Raw genomic sequence first — 21,377 nt, 5'->3', positions numbered from 1 at the left:
ACAAGTTCGTTGCAGTGACTCTAGAAGCTAATGTAAAAACCCTAGGGCTGTGCGTTTTTCCACTCTCGCTAAACTAAAGCACTACCAATTATTTAGGTTAAGGTTTTATTTTATTTTTACTTTCCCAAATAAATTGTCCTTTCTCTCTTTTTTTGGCCTCAAACTCCGATGTATGAGACGATCTAAGTAGGCCTTGTACATTAATCAGATAGAGTTGGTTTTCGAAGAGTAAGAATTACTATAATGCGATGGATACATGTTATTAAATTGCAAATAAGCACTTGAGAAACCTGTGGAAATGATGTTACAGTCCTTAATTCTTCCCATTGACCACTGATGTACGCCACAGTTAGGAGCTCACTGGTTGTTGTACCAGAAAGCCACCATTGGCACAAAACTGGATCCACGACTAAATAAAACCAGGGCATTCAATCAACAGACAGCCAGCGGCGAGTTTGATCCAAGTTTGATCCTAGAATACAAGGGGGTAGAAGTTATGCTGCAGCAGGACAAAGCCCTGGTTAGACCACACCTGGAGTACTGTGAGCAATTCTGGGCACCACACCTTAGGAAGGATATACTGGCCTTGGTAGGCTTACCAGAATGATTCCTGGGGTTAAATTACGAGGAGACACGAGGGTTGTATTCCCTGGAATTTAGGCGGTTAAGAGGTGATCTGAACGAAGCTTTCAAGATATTAAGGGGAACAGATAGGGCAGATAGAGAGAAACTATTTCCGCTGGTTGGGGAGTCTAGGACCAGGGGGCAGCGTCTAAAAATTGGAGCCAGACCTTTCAGGAGTGAAATTAGGAAACACAAGGGTGGTAGAATTTTGGAACTCTCTTCCGCAAGCGGCAGTTGCTGCTAGATCAATTGTTAATTTTAAATCTGAGATTGATAGCTTTTTGTTAACCAAAGGTATTAAGGGATATGGGCCAAAGGCGGATATATGGAGTTAGGTTGCAGATCAGCCATGATCTCATTCTACTGGAAGCGCCCCGCCTCCCTCTTGGGGCACTGCGAGGGAATATCGTGGCGCTACGTGCCGTGGTATTGCAGACCGTCCTCCCCTTCTTAAAGGGGAGGTGCCTGGCTCAGTGCGACCCAGGGTCCAGCTGGGCCACCCCCCAGGGATCGGAGTGCTGGCAAAAGAGCCCGGCACGCAAGAGAAGTGCCGGGCTCACGGAGCCCAACCGGCACCCCGCGGGGGGACTGAAGAGGAGGCCGGGGACGGCAACGGAGGCAGGTGCTGGCAGGTGGCCATCAACTAAAATGGCCGCCCGGCACCTCGCCTTTAATTTGCGCCGCAGGTAGGCCCCCCTGACCCCGTCGGACATAGCGTCCGGTGGTAAGCCAGGGGGCACTATTGAAGATCGTGAGCGGGGCGCTGCGCACGGCGATGACATCATTGCCAGCGCTGCGGGGCGCTAACGGTTACCGCCGCCGCTAACCTCCCGCTGAATTTCGCGGGAGGCGTTGGCGGTGCCGCGCCCGGGCACTAGTTGCTTTGTGTCCCTTTACCGCCCTCTTATGGCACTAATGGGAGGTGCAAAGCAATCGAATTTTTCCCCCTAGCAGCGGCTTGAAGCTGGATTAAGACGGACCAAGTGCATTTCACTAATGACCACCTTCTACTTATCTAATAATTATTTTTTTAAATACTGTGATTTTGATTTTGCATTAGTGAGTGTCTCATTCTTGCACTTGGATTCCACACTCCTGTAGCTGGTCACTTGATTAATCACTACCTCACACTTCACACACTACTGCTCAGGATCCACTCGCAACTCTTCTTCCATTAATTGCTATGGCATGGTAACCTAAATGGAGGGTTCTTTGTTGCTCTCTATATTCATTCTACTAAATCACTGTCCTTTTGGAGGCGCAATGGAGACCAGAACTATTCAACTACAGGAAACTCTTTATTATCCGGCACCAACGGGACCGGCGTGGTGCCGGTTTATCAAAAAGTCCGGATTACAGTGAGGTATAGTTTAAAAGGTACGAGAGCTCCGTACACAGCAACAAATCCAGGCTTCCCTGTTGCTTAGCAACATGTGCAGGAACTCCGGCCACAGACCAAGTGTCCCTGTTGCTTAGCAACAAGTGCACGAACCCCAGTTACACAGCCACAGATCCAGGAACTGTCACTAATATGAAGTAAAACTTACCTGAACCTACTCCTGAATTTTGCCGGTTAACAGAGATTTCCGGTTATTTAGCTGCCGGTTAAAAGAGAGTTTCCTGTATGCTGCGGCACAGAATTATTCCCACACCCTTGGCCTCCATACTTCTGGAAGCACTCCTTCACATTCTGCTCAATCTAAATCTCACGCTGTACACAAATTTTCAAAACCCACCCCCAAATCGTCTTCCTTTTCTACTTTAATTAAGGTTCAACCATTTATCTTGTAACAAAGGATTAGCTTATTCATGCCATATGTTTTCAATAGAGAACAGCTTACTCTGGTGACTACAAGGCAGTAATCTCATCAAGGCGTTCAGATGTCATTATAAACGGTTAAAGTTTACGCAGTTCAGAAACTGCCACCTCGATCTCAGGATGATATTACAGTCCTGTGTCAGCTGTGGCTCAGTGGGTAGCACTCTCTCGCCTCTGAGTCAGAAGGTTGTGGGTTCAAGTCCCACTCCAGAGACTCGAGCACAAAAATCTAGGCTGACACTCCAGCGCAGTGCTGAGGGAGCGCTGCACTGTCTGAGGTGCCGCCTTTCAGATGAGACGTTAAACCGAGGCCCCGTCTGCTCTCTCAGGTGGATGTAAAAGATCCCACAGCACTATTTTGAAGAAGAGCAGGGGAGTTATCCCCGGTGTCCTGGCCAATATTTATCCCTCAATCAGCATAGCAAAAAACAGATTATCAGGTCGTTATCACATCGCTGTTTGTGGGAGCTTGCTGTGCGCAAATTGGCTGCTGCGTTTCCTACTTTACAACAGTGACTACACTTCAAAAGTACTTAATTGGCTGTGAGACATCCGGTGGTCGTGAAAGGCGCTATATAAATGCAAGTCTTTCTTTTCTACACCAACATTCTATCTCCAATCTTTGCTTTTATCTTTGGGCTGACAGTGGGAGTCACAAAGATATCAATAGCCAAGGCAGTCCTGGTAGTTGCTGTGTATTGACATCCACATTAAAGGATTCATGATTATGATGTATATCATAACAGGCGATAATTATAGTTGATTATTTGAAGGTCTTATTTACCATTGTGTGAATGTTGGCTAGGACAGCAAGAAAACTATTTGCTCTTCAAATAGTGTCATGGGATCTTAGCTGCCTCCTGAATAAAAGATGTGGCCTTGCTTTAATCTCTCACCTGAAGCACCTCTGACAGTGCAGCTCTCCCTCAGTACTACAGCGGAGTGACAGCCTGTGCTCAAGTGCTGGAGTGGGGTTTAAATCCACACCCTTCTGACTATGAGGTGAGAGTGCTACCCACTGAGCCAAGCTGACCCTCTTCAACTAAACAAAACTGCTGTGTTCTACAACTTATGTTGTCCAGAACAGATTGTGTATGCTGGAGGTTACCAAAATTTGGATGACTTTGGAACTGTGGAAAAGTGGAGAACTGCGGTTTCAATAAACAGCAAATATTTTGTTGGGAACCTCTACACCTTGCACAAGTGTGCTTGTATTTTATCACGGGTTCTGACGAGGTGCATTCTGCAATACCGCAAGCCATTCACTGTAGGCTTGTCTTTAACTGCATCACTGGCCTCTGTTTCTATACTGTGTAAAGGGTGCACATGTACTGAATCGTACAGTAGAGAAGGGGGCCATTCGGCCCATCATGTCTGTACCGGCTCTCCAATTAGTCCCACTCCCCTGCTCTTTCCCCATAGCCCTGCAAATGTTTCCTTTTTAAGTATTTATCCAATTCCCTTTTGAAAGTTACCATTGAATCCGCTTCCACCGCCCTTTCAGGCAGTGCATTCCAGACCACAGTAACTCACTGTGTAAAAAAAAAAACTCCTCCCTCCCCCCCCTGTATATTTTGCCAGTTATCTTAAATCGGTGTCCTCTGGTTCCCCACCCTCCTGCCAATAGAAACTGTTTCTCCCTATCTACTCTATCCAAACCCCTCATCATTTTGAACGCCTCTAATAAATCTCCCTTTAACCTTATATATAAGTGTGTGTCTGCATTTTTCTTTAATTGAATTTGTTTTTACATGACTCTGTCTAAGGGAAGCTGCACCTACAAGCTTGAACATTCTAGTGCTTTATTTTAAATACAATATGTTGTTCTTTCTACATAACAAACGGGCTTATGCTGATCATTCCAGTTATAAAGGTTACCCAAGGGTTGTTCAGGATGATTTAATTCCTTTCACACATAGTTCAATAAAAGCTAATATGTTCTAGCTCTTTAAATATATCCTCGAGGTTTGAATATAGTAACACATTGAGCAAAGCTTGTTATCAATGTTTAGATTATTGGAAAATTTACAGTATGATGGAACAGAAAAAAGATTATCCTAGCACAATACCTGAGCCTGCTTCAGTGAAGAATGAACGAGCACCAATGATTTAAACATTCTTACAAACTGCCTCTGATTACACCTCATTATATCCACACTGAAACTCCTATCTCATTGCAGGCTACCTGAACAGACATACAGTACAATATGCACTGGTTTAAGAGCTTTATTTTCCTGTGAGAATTTGTTTTTTAAGGAGAAATCAAGGTGAAAGCCCATAAGAGCCTCTCCAACTAATGGAGTGGTTTTTAAGTCTTAGGCTTGACATGTAAGAGGATTTCTAAGAGCCTCATTATTGCCCTAACAACTCAACAACTGCAGGTGGGCCAATACTTCAATGTTTCTATATTTACCCAGGCCAGGTCTATCTGAATTCAGAAGTAAGTTTTTTTTTTGTGGCCTTTGGTCGCTGAGGCCAGGTGGGGACTGACAGCACGTCACTCACAGGAGAACACTCAGCCCACCCTACCTGTGCAACCTGCTCCACCATTGTGCCCCAGTTCACACTGGGGGAAAAATTCAGTTGGTAGCGCCACCTGTTAGCGCCTTAAGAGGGCGCTAAGTGGGGCGCAAAGCAACTAGCGCCCGGGCGCGGCGATGTTTGCGCCTCTCGCGAAATTGACCGGACATTTTGCGGCAGCGCTAAACAATACCGCCACGATCTCCTGCGCCGGCAGATCGTGACGTCAGTCGAGTGCGCAACGCCCCGTTAGCGCCCCGGACCAGAAATTGAGTGGCGCCCCCTGCCTTACCGCCTGCCGCTAGCAACGACAGGTTGAGGGGAGCGTTCTGCTGTCAGAAAGGGACTGGGGGAGCGCTATTTAAAGCTGATCACTTCCTGCCTTTTTTTGTCGGTGACATTTTTGCACCACGCATTCTGAGAGAGAGAGAGAGAGAGAGAGAGAGACTTTTGGAGAGATTCAACGCTGTGTGAAGGAGTTTTGGGTACTGAGCAGCACTTTGCAGGTTGGTTTTGATTTGCCCTCCCTTGTATCGATTTAGAAGAGACTGTGGGGGCTGCACTCTGAGCTGTTCCCCTGGATCTCTCCATTGTTCTTTCCAGCAGATTTGATGTACAGGTCTCTCCAGGCCGAGATTCAGGCCGAGATTTAAGGCTACAATGAGCAGGATGTGGATGCAGAGCAAGATCAACCTTCCCCTTTAAGATAAAAACAGAAAATGCAGGAGAAACTCAGCAGGTCAAGCAGCATTTGTGAAGAGAGAAACAGATTTAACGTTTCAGGTTGATGACCATTCGTCAGAACTCCCCTTTAAGAACTGGCCGGCGCCAGTGTGTCTGTGTTACATTGCTGACTGAAATCACATGAGCTTCGCCAGCGCTCTGAGGTAGCGCCTCGCTCCTCTGCCTTTGCGCCTTAAGAGAGGTGTGTAGCGCCTGATTTAGCGCTCCAATCACCTCCAGGGGCGATAAAAGCCAAGTTTGCTGTCGGAGACGATAATTAGCGCCAGGCGCTAAACTTTGCGCACCGCCAATAATAGCGCCCCAAACGGGGCGATACTGAATTTCTCCCCCACTGTCTCTTCCCACTCTGGTCTACTCTGTATTCCACCCCTGCCCCCCCACCCCCCCACTCCGCTCCACCCTAACTCTGCACTCTGAAATCCTCTCTGCACCTTACTATATCTCTCCCACATTCACAAGCTTTCTCAAAACCTATGGCTTTGACCACAGCTTTGATCACCTCCCCTAACTCTTCTCTTAACACCTGCTCACTGTCTGTCTGTCTCTCTCCCTTTTTGGTCAAGGTCCTTAGGACGTTTTCTTACACCAAAGGTGTGGTTGCTGTTTGTGACCCTGAGCACAGTCTTGACATTTCTTATTCAAATCTGTCAGCTTCCGCTTGTAGGTCTCCGTTACCATCTTCCCGTCCTCCTGTTCAGAGTATTCCCATGATTCGGGGTGATGTGGCCTGATGTGGCACTGCTCAAGTGCTGAATCTGGACTCTTCCCATTATCACATTGCTGTTTGTGGGAGCTTGCTGTGCGCAAATTGGCTGCCGTGTTTCCTACATTACAGCAGTGACTACACTTCAAAAAAAGCACTTCATTGGCTGTAAAGCGCTTTGGGACGTCCGGTGGTCGTGAAAGGCGCTATAGAAATGCAAGTCTTTCTACGTTCAGTGTGGTGCCTATACTTTTCCTGTCCCTCTCACTTTCTGATGTTGATCACCAGAAGCACGTGTATTTATTGTTATGGTGCAAATGCTATTATCGGCATATTCCCATGGAAACTAATTATGGAGAGATTGTAAATGTTACTGTGTACATAATTTGGAAATGGGTTTGCTAGGATCACACAATGGGGGAGATCTTTAAACGCATTCGGGCAGTACACACATGACTAAAAAGCTGCTCCATATCTCACTGAATTTTACAGATGTTAAACTTTGGAAAGGTAGTTCAGAAATCTTTAACCTGCTTTGCAATAAAACCAGTTCCTCAGACAAACTACTAGTGAGCACTTAGCCGTGACCTAATTATGTCTAAATTGAGGCCATGAAATTCGCTGATCTGATTCGCGAGTATCATCCAATTATTCTTTTTGAAATTAACTCAAGAAGTATATTGGTGTTAAATGACACTGGAGTACAGTCACTTCACTGCACAACCAGCTTAAAAATACATAGCAGCTGCATTGTTGTGCTTGTGTTTTTAATGCAGGTAAGATAAGTTCATTCAGTTTGTAAAATGTCCTGAATGTTTGTTATGAAACTTGAGACTTTGTCACATAAATCTAGGCTGACACTCCAGTGCAGTACTGAGGGAGTGCTGCACTGTCGGAGGTGCCGCCTTTTGGATGAGATGTTAAACCGAGGCCCTGTCTGCTCTCTCAGGTGGATGTAAAAGATCCCATGGCACTATTTCAAAGAAGAGCAGGGGAGTTATCCCCAGTGTCCTTGTCAACATTTATCCCTCAATCAACATAACAAAAACAGATTATCTGGTCATTATCACATTGCTGTTTGTGGGAGCTTGCTGTGTGCAATTGGCTGCCATGTTTCCTACATTACAACAGTGACTACTCTTCAAAAAAAGTACTTCATTGGCTGTAAAGCGCTTTGGGATGCCCCGGGGTCGTGAAAGGCGCTATAGAAATGCAAGCCTTTCTTTGAATGAAAACCAGTTTCATTTTATATCATCATTTCCAGGCCGGTTCGATCTTGACAAATAACTTTATAAACCATTACCAAAGCCACCTCTTTAAGGGTGGGCAGGGTTCGGAGAGGAGGCAATCTTCTGAATGTTCTTCTTCCTGCAGTTTCACTTGGAGCTGCACTCTAAGGGTATTTTCTGTATCACTTGCCTGTCCAGCCTGTGCCCTTGGAAGCTCCAGATTGTAAAGTGTCTTGAGACTGTTCTTTCATGTGAACAGTGCTATTTAAATGCAAGTTATTGTTTGGTCAGTTACACAGAAAATATTTTTGCGATTGTACCAGCGAGCGACAGACACTAGCCTTTAGATACTGAAAGCTGGACCGGCAAAGGACAACATATTGCCTTGAGTGTACTCTCATGTACAACACCATCCCACCCTCTGACATTTGCCTTGTGCTATTATCTATTTATAGTTCCACTTGCACGCATAGCTCGTCTCATTCTATGTTGAATCGGAACCTGTATTTTTCTGCTGGGTGCATATCGGGATGAGTAAACACCGGATGACTTTATCTGACACATTCAAAAACAGTACAGTGAGAGGGGACCTGTAAGGTATAGGACTCAGCAGGGATGGTAACATTTCCTCTCTTTACTTAAGAAACTCCCAGTGTTGGTGATGGGGCAGAGGCAGAAATGTTATTTTGCTCAAAATGTCGTTTTTAAACCCAATGGGGGAAAAATTCGGTTGATTTGCGCTTCCTGTTAGCACCCCAAGAGGGCGCTAATGGGGCGCAAAGCAACTAGCACCCGAGCGCGACGCCACCAACGCCTCCCGCGAAATTCAGCGGGAGGTTAGCAGTGGCGGTAACTGTTAGCGTCCCACGGCCCTGCTCCTCCGGCGATGACATCATCGCCGTGCGCAGCGCCCCAGCTGCGATCTTCGGTAGCGCCCCCTGACTTAACGCCGGACGCTATGTCCGACAGGGTCAGGGGGGCCTAACTGCGGCCGGAGCAACGCAAATTAAAGGGGAGGTGCCGGGCGGCCATTTTTGTTGCTGGCCGCCTGCCAGCACCTGCCCCCGTTGCTGTCCCTGGCTCCCGTGAAGCCCCCCGCGGGGTGCCGGCAGCGCTCCGTGAGCCCGGCACGTCTCCTGAGTGCCGGGCTCTTTTGCCGGCACTCCGATCCCTGGTGTCCCAGCTGGGCCCCGGGTCGCGCTGCGCAAGGCCCCTCCCCTTTAATAAGGGGCGGAAGGCCTGCAGTACCGCGGCGCGATCTGCCACGACGCATGGCACTGTGGCATGTAGCGCCGTGTTATTCACGCGCAGCGCCCCAACCTCTTGGGGCGCTACCAGTGAATTTCGGGTGTGGGGGCACTACTTTTTTCGGGTCACTAAAAGTAGCGCCCCGGCGAAGTTAGCGCCCCAAAGGGGGCGTGACCCAATTTATTCCCCCAATATTTTTTAAAAAACTGATAGCGTTCCATTTGTTCCAAAAAGTTGATATTTCAGATTTCAGTGGTCTGTTTCAGTGTCTGTTTCAGTATACGGCTCAGCGTATGTTTTAATGTCAGTTGCCATTATACGTGCAATAATTACATCATTTAAGTATGTACCAAAAACAATACCAGTGTGTCAAAAGCAATTTGAGTCACACCACAATTTAACACTTGCTCTAAAGTAGTGGCTTGGTGCAATAATTTGCTGGTGTTTGGAATTTCTATTGTAATTAGGCAGTCTTGAAATGAGTATTAAATGTTGCTCAATTATTCTCTAGCTTTTACTGTTTTGAAAATAAGTCCATCAGGTTTGTGGAACGTGCTAGTTGCTTGCTATAAAGGGGAACAGCAACACTGATGACCTCATTACTACTCCTGTTCACGGTTGTGCTCAAATCTCCTGACAACTCTAATAGAAGGTCATGCCATTATCTGGGGAATCCAGGCCTGTGGCAGTCCCATATAATAACCTTATCCAATAATGGAGTCCTCATTTTCTCTGACACAAGTCCCATTCAGTCCCTGTAGTACTGTCCAACATCTTAGGCCATTTTGAAGCGTTTTATGTGGTTACGAGAGCGTGTGTTCTGTCAGAATTTACAGATATAACGAGTGACCTCATGAGCAACGATAAGCCATCATAGATCCAACTTTAGTTTCAGTTGGAAAAACAAAGCCTCAAAATATATTATGAAGATTGATGGCTTTAATCTACCAGTAGGTTAAGAGCTTGCTCGCTCTCACCTGTGCTGTCACACTGACTAGCTCAAGACCATCATTGCTAAGGCCTGGTAGCCAGCCAGCTGGCCATCTTCTAGCCCGGGGAGCAGGGATAAGAAGAATGGATTCAAAAGCAGGGTAATAAATAACGAACGGCGATTTAAATATTAATTGGCAAGGAATTATTCTTTTACTATTGTGGGTGGTGGTGAAAGAATGGGAGACGTGGAGACGATGGTCATTGTTAAAATAGGCTGCTCACTAGTTTTCTGCCTTCGTGAAGATAAATGAGATTTTTTAATGATGCAGACAGCCCTAAATACGGATAAGCTCTGAGCCAAATTTAGTGCCTGAAGCTATTTAAATTGGGCTAATTTAAGTTATGAAAATCCAGCTTTATTCCCTCGGGATTCAGACTCCTTTTGAGAAAATGCTGCAGGATGTGCCACATCAAAATGTGTCAGTTCTTCTCGTGCTGTCCACCATTTTGTTGCTGCAGTAAAAGCATGCACACAATTTTCCACAGGCTCCTGGTGTCAACAGCTGAAACAGAATGATTGCCGTCAAATGATTTTGCGTTACTGTAATTGTTATTTTTATGAAGCATTTTATGTCCAGTCACAATGGCTGATTTTTCTATCCGTTGCTGGCTGTACATCGTGTGCCTGCTTCACCTCGGCGTTGAGTGGATTTTGGTCCAAGAGTGCAAGGAACTATCTGCTGGCAGCATCCAACTTCTTTTTTAGACTCGGGGCTTCCTATGGTGTCCGCAGAGCGAAACAAGAAAAACCTTCAAGACTCAATTGAGGCTTGTCATTTTAAACTTGTATTCTTTAGCCCCGCGTTCGCATTCTGAGTTAAGTAGCCTGCATGCATCTGCATAACTGCACGTTAAAGACCGGAATTATGTCCCCTTCTCAAGCTTTTCTTCAGTGAAATATCGAGCTCGGTAAATCTCTCCTCGTAACTTTAAAGCCGTGAAATCCAGAATCGCCTTTGTCACTGATTTGGAATGGTCAAGGCCTTCGAGAGGGTGCGGAGGAGATTTGCCAGTATGCTACCAGGAATTCAGTTATGTGAGGAATCTAGAAAGGCTGAGCTTGTTCTCCTTAGAGCAGAGAAGGTTAAGGGTGGATTTAATAGAGGTGTTCAAAATCATAAGGTGTTTTGAAAAAGTAGATAGGGAGAAATTGTTCCATTGGCAGGAGGATTGGTAACCAGAAGATGCAGATTTAAGATAATTGGCAAAAAATCCAGGGTGAATATGAGAATTTTTTTACGCAGCGAGTTGTTGTGATCTGGAACGCACTGTCTGAAAGGGCGGTGGAAGCAGATTCAATAGTAACTTTCAAAAGGGAATTGGATAAATACTTGAAAAAGAAATATTTGCAGAAATATTTGCTGGGCTATGAAGAAAGAGCAGGGGCGTGGGACAAATTGGATAGCTCTCTCGAAGACCTGCACAGACACGATGGCTTCCTTCTGGGTTGTTTGATTCTATGATTTAAAAAAAAATCAGGTCCAAAAATACACAGAGGTAATATCTGAAAAGAGAAGATAGGTTTACTTTTCAAGTGTGGGGGAGTGGGACTAGCTGAAGTGCTCTTGCAGAGAGCCGGCACGGGCTCGACAGGCCGAATGGCCTCCTTCTGTGTTGTAACCATTCTATGATTCTATAGACCCTTCCTCCGAACCGTTCAATTGAATGGAATTGAATATCCCCCTGCTTTAGTCCCCATTAAGCTGATGACCATGTACCATTGACCCTGACCATCAGTGACCTTCCATTGGTTGTCATAGTGGCAGTAGGTTATGACATTGATTGTTTAGGTGTGTGCTATTCTCAAATAGTAACAAATCTAACAAAAGGTATTATTGTTACTACATAATTAATTTTAGACCAAATTCGACAGACTCGTCAACTAAATCAGCCTAAATGTGTGTGCACAAGTTAGTTATGCTACATAATTGTTCTGACTGGTACTGAAGTGGAATCATAGAATAGTACAGCACAGAAGGAGGCCATTCGGCCCATCGAGTCTGCGCCGGCTCTTTCGAAGAGCAATCCGGTTAGTCCCACTCCCCCGCTCCTTCCTGATATCCCTGCAATTTTTTTCTCCTTCAAGTCTTTATCCAATTGCCTTTTGAAGGCTACTATTGAATCTGTATCCACCACCCTATCAGGCTGTGCATTGAGTCCAGAGCCCAGAACGTGATGGATTTACTAATGTGTGAGGCACAAGGAGAAAAAATGTTGTTTATAGTAAAAACAGGCAGCGACTCGCCTTAGCAAAACACTGGCTCATTTAATTTAGCTGGAATCTTCGTGTAGATAAAGTATTGATTGGAAGTCAACAGTAATAAACAGCTCAACTTTTCTGCCCGATTGCATTTGTAGTTCGCTTTGCTTTTGTTAAAATCTCCTCTTTGGTCCAGTGTTCTAACAACTGCTTCTTTCTCTCGTTTTTAGGTGGTCTTGGTCTTTGCTCTCAGCATTGGTGCACTTGTAATATACTTCATCGATTCTTCAGAGTAAGTACCGCAAGACTTTTTAACTTTGCTGTTCCTGTGGATTCTAGGCAAAAAATGCAAATCATTTCTATTCATAGTTTTGTACACATTTTCTTTTGATTAGGATCGTTTGTGAACTAATACTCGTGTTAATAAACGTGCTCACCTTTCCAACATATAAATTATTTTCTGCTATTCTATATTTTGTGATTTAAAAAAAAATGATTTACAAATATGAAATCCACAGCTGCGGGAGCATTTTAATATGTTCTCCTTACCTGGTCTATTGACAGTCGCCGCCTCCTTTATCCAGGATACGTTGGGATTGCAGTCTAGAGAAAATAAGCTGTTTTCTCACAGTTGGTCAAGGGGACGATTACTTTTATTCATAACAAGCATATGCTTCTTACATTAGCTGTTAGCATTGCACACAAATGGGGGTACTTTTTTCAACATCGACACATGGTCGATAACTAGGGGAACCTGATTTAAGATCATTGGCAAAAGAACCAGAGGGGAGAGGAGGAGAATTTTCTTTTAACACAACGAGTTGCTATGATCTGGAATGCACTGCCTGAAAGGGATTTGGAAGCAGATTCAATAGTAACTTTCAAAAGAGAATTGGATATATACTTGAAAAGGAGAAAAATTGGAAGGCTATGGGTAAAGTGCAGGGGACTGGGACTAATTGGATAGCTCTTTCAAAGAGCCAGCACGATGGGCCGAATGGCCTCCAGCTGTGCTGTACCATTCTGTGATTCTGTGAGCAGGGCTGCCAATTACTTGACAGAAACCACTGGAAAACGCTCAGCCGGCCAGGCAGCGTCTGTGGAGAGAGAAACAGAGTTAGCGTTTCAGGTCAATGACCTTTCATCAGAACTGGAAGTAGTTACAGATTTAACAGTTTATAAGCACGTACAGAGCCAGGGGAAAAAGGCCAGGGGCGGGGTGGGGGCAGGATTGAAAGAGCGAAAGGGAAAGTCTGTGATAGGGCGGAGGGCAGGAGTGATTTAAGGACAAAAGCGATGATGGTGCAAGGCAAAAGGAGGGTGATAATGGGCCAACAACAAGACAAAGGTCCAGAGGGGGAGGCAAATGGCAACAGCAGAACTTGTACCAGCACCCGCTGGCCGAGAAAATATTCATTCATATAAGACGGAGATAAGCGGAAACTATAGAATGTTATCAACACAATGCAGCATTGATCAAATCACCTGTGTTTTAACAAAACTTCAAGTTGGACGGTACAATGTCAGTGACGGTCTTAACAAATGCTCACCTGTTGTATGGTGAGTTGCTGTCATTGGTTCTGACTGAAAACTCTTTTAGAAAATAAGAAAAGGAACTCACTGGCTGCTCAATGACTTTCGGTAGTTTGGTTTTTAAAACCCCGCCTACAACATCGGGCATCAAAGGGGGGAATCCGTGCCTTTTATCATCTCTGTCTCATGCTTCAGCAATTCAGATAGACGAGGAAAGCGATGGATTCATCCGGGTACATCAACCAGCTCAGCTCCTAATCTTGTCACTAAAATTCCAGTGAAATTGAAAGCATCAAGTGGTATCACATTAATACACTAAAACTTCTACGTGAACGCAGTGTTTGTAAATGTTTTTTTTTTGTTGTGAGCCCCTACCCAACTTCAAATGCACTGGATGGCAAACGATCCTTAGTTGCACACCTGGGATGGGAACCAATGGGGTTTGGTGAATATTTACACCGTGTGGTAGATGAAATGTTTCAGTCCTTTATTGGTAGATTGCATAGAACAGGGAAAAGGGAATCAATGTCTACTTTTATTAAATCTTAAATGTCACCGTTTTGGAAACAGAAAATGCTTTGGGTTTATTGCACTCAACTGAGGGGGTCTTCAGGCCGATCTTCTCATGAATCACACTGGTTACAGATGTTTTGGGAAGAGGAGAGTGCACAAATGCCATCGGTGCTATTTCATTTGACTTTTTGTTTCCTCGCAACACAAAAGCCTGATATCATTCATCCCAGCCTGCTGAAGGAAAGACAAAACATCTGGAGTACTTTTCTCATTGGCTGCTTTGCACAGCTTTGGTGGGGACAGGCAGTCTGTCAAAAGCTACCTGGTGCTTACTGGCTGGGAAAGCTAGAGAGATAATAATGAGTTTTTTTTCCAAGAGAAGATACAAACTAACATTTTACTAATGGAACCTGCCATCAAAATAACTTGATCTAATACCAGCTCTTTCTCCCATTCATTTCCTCTTAAAAAAATTCAAATTATTAGTTCGTCAAGGTAAGATGTGCATGCTCTTGTTATACTCTGTTAATTGTATTAGACACGTTTGCACTGCTGAGGAATGTAGACACGTTAGAGACCGTAGCGTTGAGTAGAACTGCTGTTAGAGTACAGAAGCATGCAGTCCCTCACCCACTTACTTTGGGATAGTCCTACTGAATTCATTAGCACTGCCTTTCTCTTCAATTAGTCCTTTCCGTTGTATAACTATATTAGCTGTAGAGATTTGCTGATTTGGGAATGCTTTCTGTAGATAGCAAAGAGCAATGCATGATCTAGAAATGGCCGCCATTGATCACATTTATTTTAGTAGAATGGTTTAATTTTTTGTAAGAATCTATATTACAGTGTTTTTGATATATTTGTACCTGGCAGTTGCGGCACGGTGGTTTTGCATAGGATTATTTTGTAGGGCAAACGATCACAGGAAATGCAAGTGTCGGGTATTACAGCTGTCTGCCTTGATTTTCTTAAATAGTGGAGGATGAATCTCTTCTGGTAAATACCCTGACAGGAGGTTCCCCCCCGCCGCCACTCTTCACCTATTTATTCAGAGATTTTCTACTTAACCAGTGATTAGTTGCCTAACGTTAGCTGTTTAAGCTGCTGATGCAGACATTAGTCCATTCTAGTGTGCAATGTTTCTGTTACACTGGTACTGTAATGAGTCATCAATAGTCTGATCAATATGGGGCTTGCAAATGCAAAACTTTTACAACTCACTGATGAGAAGTAATGAGATTCCAGTGAGCTTCAGCGTGTATGTTCTTACTCAGGAATTAACTTCACATTTATTTTCCGCTTAACATTCTGTTGTCTTGTAAATCTAAGAAGAACGTTAACCAGAGAGCTTAACTTTCCAAAATATCGATTTTCAATGGCTTTTGTTAAGCAGCATTGCTCATCGTCATAAAATGAGCAAAATTGCTCCCTTTACCCAGTGTTAGGGTTTTCTTCACCTTTTAAATAGATGAATTAAGATTTAAATATATGGGAATCCAGGTCACTCAGGGCCTCCAGAACTTGTATAACAGCACGTATTGTCCAGCACCACACGCAATCAAGGGTAACATGGTTCACAGGTCATAGCTCTTTATCCAACAGAATCAAAACAAAAATGAAGATCTCACCTTGTATTTTGAGTTTATTGAATATACTGAAAGCCATGTTATTATTCAATTCCTTCAGTCTGGTGCCACTCTGGCAGTGGCACCAGTAACTCCACCTGCCTCCGCCAAGCCTCCTCCGTGGACTGTACTCGCACCGTTCCTCGCCAACCAGTCACAATGTAGCCAGTGCATTTCCAACAAGGGTTTCTTCTGACCATACATGATCACCTCTGGAACTCACCAAGAATTCATCCCTGCCCCTCTCGTTTTTCTGCTTTTACATGTTGCCCCTCAGATGTATTTTCCAACGGTATGGGGTAAATTTCCATTTGTATGCTGAAACACCCAGGTCTACTCTGTACCAGCTCCCTCAGCTCCATGCTGTTAAGCTGCCTGTCTTGGATTAAGTCATGGATGAGCCATAATTTCCTCCACTTCAACATTGCGAAGACTAACATCAGCTTTATGGCTCCTGCCAAAAACTCTGCGCCCATGTCAATGAGTGTATCTCCCTCCTGACTGCTTGATCAGGCTGAAACAGATGGTGCAAAACCTTAGCATCGAGTTCAATCCAGAACTGAACTACTAACCCCATATCCAGTCCATCACTGAGGCCTTTTACTTCCACCTCCATAACATTATCCATCTTGCCTTTACCTCTCTCCTCATCGGTCTCCTGAGCTCCATGCTCCATCATTCATTATCTCCAACTTGACCAAGACTCCAGTGTCCTCACCTGAATCAGCATTAACTCCCATTCGCGTATCATCCATGTTCTCGCTGAACTCCACCCCAGTGCATCAAATTCAAAATCTTAACCTTATTTACAAACCTCTCCTCTGTCGCATCCATACCTACTTCTGCACTCTTCTATAGCCTCACATCCCATACCCTCTGGTCCTCTGACTCTGCCTTCCTGTGATTTGTGGCCTTCGTCTGCGCCACCCTTCTCAGCCTTACTCTGGAGCACCCTCGCTAAGCCCAGGTATCCGACTACCTCTCTCCCTATCTTCAAATCCCTCCTCAAAGCCTGTCCTTTTTGAGCATGCTTTTGGTCACTTCTCCAACTCTTCCACCACTGCTCTGCTTCTGTATCTTCTCTGTGAACTGCCGCAGGACGTGTATTACATTACAGATGCTATATAAATGTGGTTACAGTTGCACACTCACAGATAAGTGAATTTTCTGAAACCTTAAGAAGTTATTGATTAGCTTTAAAGCTCTTTCTCTTTCGAGAACTTAAGGGATAACTTTCCTGAACTGCTTGCTTTACATTTTGAAGAACATACTTTCTGCCCCGGTAATTGCATCATCTTTGCCTGGGGTTGGATCAGAAATGTTGTAATTCGCAAAGTATACGCCGTCTAACTTTTCTCTCTCGAAACTTGATGTCCCTCACAATATAATGGGTGCAGTGATCCAGACAATGAGAGATATTTATCATTGCTTCCACATCTTGTCAAGTCTGTTTACCAGCTTTTCTTTTCTGGTATAATCTATATCGCACCCCCCACGCCCAAATTAAGGAAGTGGAATTCAATCATTGGCATGTCAAGAGAATTGTGTTTCTTGGTAATTATGGACAAAGGATCAACAAGATCTTTCAAATACTTTTACGATCAGCTTCAATATAAAGATGGTTATTTTTTATTAGTATCTGCAGATATGTTACTTTTTGAACATCCCAGCGACCTTAGGAGAGATGAGTCATATTGGCCTGATCAGAGTCTGTTTTTACTTCATTTACATCAGAAAGCAAATGGATGTTTTTGTTCATGCCATCTTTCTTTTTACGGAATTGGGGAGTACCAGCTAATGCTGGAGAGGTTTGGGCAAAAGCTTTAGATGCTCCAAGTACAGACAAAGAACGGGAGCGAACATGGTTATTTGCACATAACATTTTGATCAGCAATTAAGTAAGGGACATTTGACTGAAGATCATGCACACTACATGCTGTGCAGTAGCACGGCTTCAGTGTTAGAACTTTTCATACATCTGCAGTGTGTTGAAGAGGATGTGAGCGTGCATCAACTTGCTTATGATAATTTGGGGCTTCTCCACAGGTTGGGCTCTGTTATTGAAGTAGGTCATGGTCATTATCAAGATAACCGACTAAGCAAACTGACGTAAGAAAACTACTAGGCACTTGGTCTAAGCGTTAAACAAAGGTTTAATCAACTGTTTTACAACATGGAGATCTAGTTGTGTCCTTCACTAGTTCCTGTTAAAGAATGTCCTGAGCAAGCTGGGCCCATGCCCGAGTATTTATACTCTCCCTGGACAGCGCCACCAGCAGGCCGCCCAGTATTATTTCATAAGTCATTTCTACATGAATGACAAGATTCATGTCACAAACTGCTCCATTACCTTTGGGATTCCCTGGAGATTTTTCTGAATCCTGACCAACTCATTGACCTTTAACATGCTAAATGGAGATGCATTCCAATCATAGGACACGAGGTGGTGTGGGCAAATGCACAGCAATCACATGGAGTTTTCTGCCAACAGCGTCCACTTGGAGCCAAAAATTCCCAGGATATCGTTCCATCACAGAATGTGTTGGATAATGGATAAATGAGATCAGGTTCCTTGTATGGATTTCCTTCTTGGATTTTGCTGAGGGATGAATAACAGATGATCACTGACCCTTGATAATTAGGTAACTTCTACAACATAAGGCACAGCCTCAAACTTTACAAGAGGGACAGTTTAGGTATAACTGCTTTGCACAGAGGAATGGACCACCAATGGGGGCTGATTGTAAGAGCAAATCCAAGAGAGAGCTGCATAAGAACCTGCTGAAAAATTTGATATAGCACTTGGAGAGGCATCATGGGGTATGATATTTCCTACACACTGGGACCAGCCAGAAGGACCACAGTGGGTTTTTTTTCCAGTCCTGTGCAGAAGTATATCCCTGTACATTGCTATGTATATTCCACCCTCAGAACAGAATTGAGAGAGTTGGGGTTGTTCAGATCCTTGGAAACTGTACCCTTGGCTTCAGGATTTCACCCTTCCACTTCTTGCTTATCACTTACTATTCCTCCTATATTGGACGAGTTAGCTGAGCCATTGGATGTTAAGACTCAATAGCTGATAACCTCTTCCCTCTAGTGTGCCTCCAGTGGAGGAGGGCCAATGCTACTGTAACTGTACCTTGAAGACTAAACTGACTGAACTGCAGTAGCCTATGTTACATCTGGTAATACGCTATCCACCAGATGTAATGCTAGGCATTGCTTTTTGAAACCTTATTCATCAAATATATGTGTCTTACGATCGTTCTTGGAAACTTGGAATACATATTTTGACTCTGATTCATACATTATAGCACATGTCAGTGCTGATGACACTTGTATATACAGGACTTGTGTGTTGCGTTTGGCCCATATTACAAAATGATAAGTAAACATATTCATTTGCCCATATGCCTAGGTGAGTTTGCAATATTCTCAGTGAATGAACAGAGATTTTCAGTTTATTTCCTGTGTTTTTATCGCATGATCCTCCTGGTCTTCAGGAGGAGGCCTAATAACACTGCACTTTACTTCGACTTAGGTTTTAACTGTCAAAGAAATTTATTAAACAGCAAAAGAACAAGCAAATAGCAATAACACAAGATCTAGTTTTAAAGTAGTTGTTGACCTTTAACTAGCACTTCGTCATAGAAAATAATACTTTGCAGCTGCTGTGCGAAGCTGTGGTATAAGTAATATTCCTGCATAGTGGCTCTTTTCATTTTCTCACCAGCTACAGAAGCTGACTCTCTCTATTTGAAGGCTCCAAACAGACTCTCTGATTTGAATAAGAGGGGTTTCAGAAAACTGACCAAGGCCAAGCAGAGTTACATTTTCAAAAACCTGCCAGTCCAGCACACGTTTGAGCAAATGCCACAAGATGTTTGTATTTGAATTGAATAGCTTGGGCTCTCCTTTAGACATGAGGCATAGATAAACTGACAAAATCTATAATGATTGCATCAAGTTAAGGTGGGACATGATTTCTGCGAGTGAAGTTGGTTTTTAACCCTTTTATGTAGTGTGACAGAATTAAAGAATTCGACGACAATACTTAATTTTTGTCACAGTCATAGTTCACTGTAAAATCTGTATTAAGAGTCCAAGATAAGTTCATTCTAAACCATCACCTCTGTTAAAGTGGAGTGATGCATTAAGATACATATTGGCCCAGAAATTCATGTCAGGGGCTTCCCGCGGGTGCAAGCCCCCGACCTACACTTACCTAGCGTGCCGACAGTTGAAGCCTGGGCCTGCGTGGATTTCCTGTCAGTGGCCCGGTTCAGCTCCCAGCGCGCTGTGCTTGCATGACCCAGCGGCGTACTTAGTGCGATGCGTCGGCTGGGATCACGTGAGCACTGGGCAACCAATCAGAGGATGCAAAAGTTCATTCATGAGTTTGACAGTAAGAACTGTCAAACTCATGAAAACTCCGGGCGCCCAAAACAGTACTTAAACTTGAAATAAAAAATGTTTTAAATCACACTATTTAACTGAACTATAAATAACTTTAAATAACTATTTTAAACAATAATTTAAATTTTTGAAAAAAATAATTTTATAAAAAATCAGGGCTAAAAATACACTTACCTTACTGTAAAGTCTTTAAAAATAATAAACCTGTGGAAAAAAAATTCTAAATTTAATTAATAGACCACTTACCTTTTAAAATTAAGTCCTTACGTCTGCTTTTTTAAAGTGTAAAAAGTGGAGGCCTTCACGCACGGGCATACCTGGAAAAAAAAAGGAAGTTCAACGCGCACGCACAGACTCCTGCGCGCACGCGTTCGACCTCTGAACCCCTTGGTTCAGAGGATCAGAAATGCCGGTTTCCCGCGCATGCGCTGTGCATGCAGAAAACCGGCAATTCCATCGGTCCCACACGTGAGTACACGGTGCTTACTCACGCATTGGGACACTAATTTCTGGGCCATTGTATCAAAGAACAAAGTAGACTTGATGGCAACTATTTTTTGCTTTATTCACATGTCCAAGGTGAAAAAGCCTCATTTTGTACTAATGGCCCAGAAATTCGGGTCGGAGGCTTCCCGTGGGTGCAAGCCCCCGACCTGCACTTACCTAGTGCGCCGGCCGTTGTGCTGTGGGCCCCCGTGGGATTCCGATCCTGGGCCTCCTCCAACTGCCGGCGCGCTATGCTTGCGTATCCCAGGGGCGCAGTTAGTTCGAAGCCAATGGTAGCAGGGAACGCTTCATTCATAAATTTGACAGGAAGAGCTGTCAAACCTATAAATACTATAAGCCCCAAAACATAACTAAAACTTCAAATAAATTTTTAAAAAACCATCACATTTTTATAAAATAACTATAAATTACATGAAATAACTATTTTAAACAATAATTTAAATTTTTGAAAAAATTAATTACATTTTCTAACGGGGCTAAAAATAAACTTACCTTTCTTTAAATTATTTAAAAATAATAAACCTGTGGAAAAAATGTTTTAATTTTAATTAATTCACCACTTACCTTGTAAAAAGCAGGCCTTGCGACTGCTTTTTAAAAGTGTAACTTCTGGAGACTTACCCTCCCGGGAAAACCTGCAAAAAAAACATAAGTTCGATGCGCACGCGCTGCCTCTCCTGCGCACGCGTTCAAACTCTGA

The 21,377-nt window shown here is 43.8% G+C and overlaps 1 protein-coding gene across 14 annotated transcripts in view; it reads left to right on the top strand.

The window, feature by feature from the left end:
• Nucleotides 1-21,377, top strand: part of kcnma1a (potassium large conductance calcium-activated channel, subfamily M, alpha member 1a) — a 1,094,159-nt gene that overhangs the window by 547,168 nt on the left and 525,614 nt on the right. For all 14 annotated transcript variants that reach the window (XM_085970505.1, XM_085970490.1, XM_085970491.1 and 11 more), the window contains exon 3: nucleotides 12,311-12,372. In XM_085970505.1, coding sequence (XP_085826631.1) covers nucleotides 12,311-12,372 — 62 coding nt within the window. The remainder of the gene's footprint in view (nucleotides 1-12,310; nucleotides 12,373-21,377) is intronic.

This window comes from Somniosus microcephalus, chromosome 29 (genome assembly GCF_052327205.1).
Source record: "Somniosus microcephalus isolate GS21.2 chromosome 29, FLI_Smic_1.0, whole genome shotgun sequence".
Taxonomy (NCBI): domain Eukaryota; kingdom Metazoa; phylum Chordata; class Chondrichthyes; order Squaliformes; family Somniosidae; genus Somniosus; species Somniosus microcephalus.
Note: the sequence above shows the minus strand (reverse complement) of the source record. Positions and strands in the feature narration are given on the sequence as shown.